General features: G+C 41.2%; 1 protein-coding gene across 1 annotated transcript in view; it reads right to left on the reverse strand.

Moving 5' to 3' along the window:
• Positions 1–6,000, reverse strand: part of SCN8A (sodium voltage-gated channel alpha subunit 8) — a 129,343-nt gene that overhangs the window by 85,896 nt on the left and 37,447 nt on the right. The window contains exons 3-5 of the mRNA XM_024736644.1: positions 3,830–3,948; positions 1,812–1,901; positions 1,031–1,159 (exon numbers count right to left, since the gene is read on the reverse strand). Coding sequence (XP_024592412.1) covers positions 1,031–1,159; positions 1,812–1,901; positions 3,830–3,948 — 338 coding nt within the window. The remainder of the gene's footprint in view (positions 1–1,030; positions 1,160–1,811; positions 1,902–3,829; positions 3,949–6,000) is intronic.

The raw sequence follows: 6,000 nt of genomic DNA on the forward strand, positions 1-6,000 counted from the left end.
GTAAAGTGCTCATTTAAGTGCCAATGTGGCACTGTGGCACTGTGTTAAGTGCCAATATCGTGTTAAGTGCTCACCAGCTCTGTGCCTAGCAAGGACACTTAAATTTTAAATGAACACCCATGTGCATTCATAATGCTGGAAAGCTAGAAATTGTCTTAATATAACAGAAAGTCAAAGTTCCAGTTTCAAATATTCAATGCATATCATTCACTCACACTTTACAGCCGCAATGCATTTTTCTATCTGATGTTCAGACCCATACATACACGAATGCACTCAACTTCTTACACGTCTGTGTGCAACACATAAACACACACACAATCTACACAACACACGTCGCCCCTACCAAACCGCAAAGTACTTTCCCAACCTGAAAATAAAAACAAACTCTGCTGTAACTCTCCCATCACCAGTTAAACTTCCCGAAGAGATACATTTTCATTGTTAAAACAACACAGATTACCCTAGCATACCAATGTGCTGCTACACTGCTCCCTAGTAATAAGAGTTTGAAGCTCTGGTCGGTAATTCTTTACCAAGTGACCAGATTGGATACACTTGGCTCATGTTTTGACTCTAAAATATGCTCTGAATTCCACAACATCTGGATAGCCTCATGAAATTACATGGGATATAACATACCCAGGACACTGAGTTCCAGCCTAAGGTTTACACCTAAAAAATCTGAGGTCTTCACCGAGGCCGCCTAGTGATAATTGTGCGACCCCTGGTCAATGCTGTAGGGGAAAATAAAATATGAGGGAGTGTCAATGGGAAATCACTTCCTACTTTCTCTCCCAGCTGTCAAGCCTCTGCTCACCATCTCCCATCTATACATGCTGTCATTTCCTGAACCGCAAGAGGCCCTCATAAGCAAGAATCGTAGGCGTAAGTCCATACCACCTTACATGGTTATCCATTAATTCCTCATACAACTAAGCCCACAAACTCACACTTACAAACGGTCATACAAACACACCCAAGAGTACCACCACACCCAGAACACCAATAAAGTAAGCAGAGAACTTACGCCATCATGATGACACTGAAATCTAACCAGTTCCACGGATCCCGTAAAAAGGTAAAGCCATCTATGCAGAAACCTCTTGCAATGATTTTCACTAGTGATTCAAATGTATAAATCCCTGTGAACGTGTACCTGTCAAAGAAATGGATATCTTGAGGTAATTTCTGAACAGACAGAAACTTTAAATGAATCTTTTAAGATAACACTTGCCGACGGGTGGCTTCGACTAACAGAGACAAAACAGAAAGGACACAGCCAATGCAGCAGAAAGGAAGTGAGGAAGAGAAAGGGATGCTTCAAATGAAAATTACTGAAACGTACAAACCAAGAACTCTGGAATGTTGCACTGGGCCCTGACGGGTACTGCAAAGAAAAAACTCTGTATTGCCATCTAGCACATGATCATTTTGAACCAGGCGAGGAGGCCCCACAGCTAATTTTAACTTGAGACAAGTCAAAAAGAAAGGGAAAGCTAACGTTGGAGGAGAAGGCAGTATCATCAGGAACTGAGGGTACAAGATGGTGATGGGGCAGCAAGTCAAAGCATTGGCTGACACAGGAAAGGGCAGAGGTGATGAGCAGTAACTTCCAGGGCATACTTTCTCTTTCTAGAGTTGACCTCTAAGGATATCTCTTAAACTCCACATGTATCCTCACACATCTTTGTGACGTGAAAAGTGGGCAATAACTTTCTTCCTTGGTGGATAAGCTGTGCAGTGCAAGATTCAGTGACTAAAAATACTTAAAACAAGCTGGCAGAAAAATAAATAAATGAGCTACTTACTCCACATTCTTCGACCATTCAGGAGGGTTACTAAAAGTCATGAATACACAGTTGGTCAAAATAGTGCACATAATGATCATGCTAAACACTGTGGGAAAAAGTCAAGGGAGAATATACAAAATCTGGCCAGTTTTTATCCTCAGGAAGCAAACACATATCGCACTGGGTGTCGCAGGAATTAAATCAGTAACCTGAAAGGAGACAAAGCACAGAGGGGAGGAAAAGGCGAGGTGATAATGAAAACTGTGGTCATCGCCATGAACACAGAGTGCCACCACGTGTGCCCACACCTGGCCAGAGAATGGAGTGGACACAGCAGCATGGCCACTCTCTTTCTTTCCAAAGCACCGTCACTGTCCTACGCCTTTTGGATAAACATTTCTCCCTCTTACCACTCATGCCTCTAAACACCTCTCTGCCCAATAACCAGCAATCTTGTAGTCTACCAGATGCCAGAGTCATCAGGTGAGAAAATAAATTAAACCTAGTCTACACTATTCAGTAGTCATTTATTGTTAATTATCTTGCATTACCCGTTATTTGGAAATGTGCAGGTCATTAATGATTTTTCTTCTTTTTAATAGTCTTCCAAAGGTCTGATTGTTCTTGTGGGGCAAGGCAACAGTCAATGTGTGCTGAATGTGTCCAGTCCGGGAAACCGGTTACGGTACATTGGGTAGGGACTTTAAGGACATCTGCACCACCGGACTCCTAAGAGTTAGGTAACGAGGCAAATTCATCTGGTCATTCTGAAGGTGCCTGGGAATGTTTATGGGTAGCAAATCATTCTGTTGCCATTTTAATTCCATCCAGGATCTCTCAGCCCTTCCTGCTCTTGTCTACTGAGAAAAATTAAACGGCTTCAGGTCGATATGAGTTACTCGAACACCAACTGTCACTTTAATAAGCACAGAAGCCATATCTCATTTGTTGCTAACTCACTCTCTCTTGCTAATGGCATTCACTGTCTTCATTCATTCATTAGTGGAGTTTTAAGAAGAAAAACTACTTCTTACAGCTGGATTCTTCTCTTCACTACAGCTGTATTTTTCTTCAGGGAATAACAACATGTTCTGGCTAGAAGAGAAAAAACACCATCTTCTGATCCAGCAAAAAGGGAAGAAGTCCATTGTGAGTTATTTGTTTACTTATAAACCTTTAGATTTCAGATCTATGTTGCTTGTAAACCAAAGATTCCAGACCAGGTTGCGAAGTTCTTACTGTTAATAAAATGTGCAAAAGCTTAGCAAACCTATTTACAAAGTAGCAACCGCTGGTTTCCTCATCCTACTTGGAGGGTACAAAGACTCTGAAGCGTGGGACTAAGTACTGTCAAACTGAAGGCCAACCATGAAAGTTTAAAGTCGCTATGCAAAGTTGCTAACCCCGTCACATAATTTTTCATCTGTCATATACTCTCCTATATTAATAAGACATAAAAGTCAAGCCACATGAATAAATTGGCATTTTCTGTTTAAGGGGAGCAAAAATACCAAAACAGATTCATGGCAATCTTGCAATCTAGATCTAAACCTCTGTACCAAGGAGGCCATTTAATCTGAGAAACTATCTTAGATACTTTCTAAGCTCACTGCTCAAGAAATCAAAAATATTCAAGGCAGATCTCTAAAACACTCATTCAATTATTTGTAACTCAAGAAGTAGCTTTTCAAAAGTTCTAATATGGACTTTAATATATAAGAAGCTGAACAATCTAACTCCTGAAGTCTGAGTGCTTTAAAAAGTAAGACTTCAGTAAAAGGTTACCATCTTAATTTGTTGCTCTCAATGATATCCACAAAATTCCAGACTCCCACGACATCATCCTAAGAAAAAAGAATTTGCTGAAGCTCAACTCAGGATTCAGCAGAAGTCACTCTTAAAACTTCTAACTGGTGGGATAGTCACCTACACTACTGGTAAAATACTTAATATACAATTAAGTTGTCCACATTCAGAAACACACACCAGCGACCATGCAACTGCTGCACTCACTCCACATTTGCAGAAAAGGATATGAATGTATCAAAATTTTAATAGCTATTCTTCTTATCAGGTTAAAAGGACTTAAAATGTACAAGGCAGGCGTGGCACTAAATCTGAAGAGAGTTTTCCCTCTGTTTAATACTACAAAGGTCTGTGGAAAAAGAGAGAGAGAAATTATTAAAGCATGGGAATTAATCATCACATGAAACAACATTTTTCTAGGCAAGAAATAAACTCAAATGTACTTGTAAGTTTTACTTCCCAGTTTGGTGTCTAGGGCAAGAAACCTTCAGGCAATATTAAGGCAAGAGAAACCTCTTTCCCTCACCTCCCTCCCCCCTCCCTGCCCCAGATTACATTACAAATAGATGACACTATCTCAGCAGTTTTACAGAATAAAGTTTCCTTTCAGAAGCAAGACATTTGAATTATACGTAAACTACTTTATGCCAGCTCTGGACAAGATACTTAAGTTTATTTATTATTTTTTTTCCCCTTTTTATTTATTTATTTTTTTTGCGGTACGCGCGCCTCTCACTGCTGTGGTCTCTCCCGTTGCAGGGCACAGACTCTGGACGCGCAGGCTCAGTGGCCATGGCTCACGGGCCCAGCCGCTCCATGGCACGTGGGATCTTCCCGGACTGGGGCACGAACCCGTGTCCCCTGAATCGGCAGGCGGACTCTCAACCACTGCGCCACCAGGGAAGCCCTAAGTTTATTAATTTAGGATTCATTCACTCAACAAATATTTACTCAGTGCCTACTATATGCCAGGCAACGTTCTAGGTGCTTGGGAAGTATCAGTAAACAAGGCCACCCTAGTGTGAGGAGCTTATACTCTAAGGGGGGAGGCAGATAATAAATAAAAAACATAATGAGTAAGTAAATTACACCAAATGTGATAAGTGCTATGGAAAAAGGAAGATGATCAGGGAAAGGAGGCTCTAGAGTGCAGGGGTCAGGGGATGGGGTGAATGGAGAGATGACAGGTTTGGTGTGGTTTTTTTTTTTGAAGTATAGTTGATTTACCATGTTGTGCCCATCTCTGCTGTACAGCAAAGTGACTCAGTTATACACATATACACATTCTTTTTTTTTAAAATAGTCTTTTCCATTATGGTTTATCCCACGAGATTGGATATAGTTCCCTGTGCTACACAATAGGACCCTACTGTTTATCCATTCTAAATGTAATAGTTTGCATCTATCAACCCCAAACTCCGAGTCTATCCCTCTCAGGTGGTCAGGGTAAGCCTACCGAGAAGAGAGATTTGAGCAAAAACTCAAAGGAGGTGAGGAGGGTTCTTCATTCAGCCAGTATTTACCTACCAAGTCTACTCTGTCTGGCTTTTAAGAGCCTCCATTATCAGCCTTGCCAAAATCATTCCTGGCGTGAACCCTCCTGTCTTGCCAAACCAGTACAGGTTATAGTCATTTAAACTTTAGTCTCGGCTCTCATTGCTCAGCCTACCCAGAATGCCTTTTCCTGTCACATGACCTCAATTCAATTAAAATCTTTTTGAGCATGTTTTGTGCCAAGCATTGTGCTAAGCTCCTTGGATACAGGATTGAATAAAATTGTACTTTTAGGGAAGACATATATGTGAACTAGTAATTATGATGCAGGGTAAATACAAAGTTCAGTAACAAAAATATGCGTAATGTATGAGGCAGCAGGAGAGGGAGATTTTTCCCCCCTTGGGTGGGAAATGCAAGGGAAGAGAGTGGGTTGGGAGGTGTTCACAAAGGCAGGTAACTAAACATTTGGAAGGGGTTTTGAAGGATAAGCGGAGATTAAGAGAGATTAATTGGGCAGATAAAGGAGGAAGGGTTGGCAAGGAAAGGGACCAACATAGGATTACAAAGGTACAGTAACACAGAACTGTGGGTGTTTTCAGGAAATTGATAAGTAATTCAGTGTTGATGGAGGATAAAATAGAGAGGGGGAGCAGCAGACTGTGAAGCTGGAGAGAGATGTAGGGGCCTACTAGACTGAGCTCCTAAGGACACAAGGTCAGTGGCAAGTACACAGCCCTAGCATCTCACCATGCAGGTGAAAAAAGCAAATGGTCAAATGCTAGCCATTTTAAGTAGGTTTTTGGTTTTGTTCTGTTTTTTAATTTAAAGCAATACACGTTCATAATCATAAAAAAAGGAAGAGAGGACGGGCTTCCCTGGTGGCGCAGTGGTTGAGAGTCCGCCT

Source organism: Neophocaena asiaeorientalis, unplaced genomic scaffold (genome assembly GCF_003031525.2).
Source record: "Neophocaena asiaeorientalis asiaeorientalis breed wild unplaced genomic scaffold, Neophocaena_asiaeorientalis_V1.1 scaffold134, whole genome shotgun sequence".
Classification (NCBI taxonomy): Eukaryota; Metazoa; Chordata; class Mammalia; order Artiodactyla; family Phocoenidae; genus Neophocaena; species Neophocaena asiaeorientalis.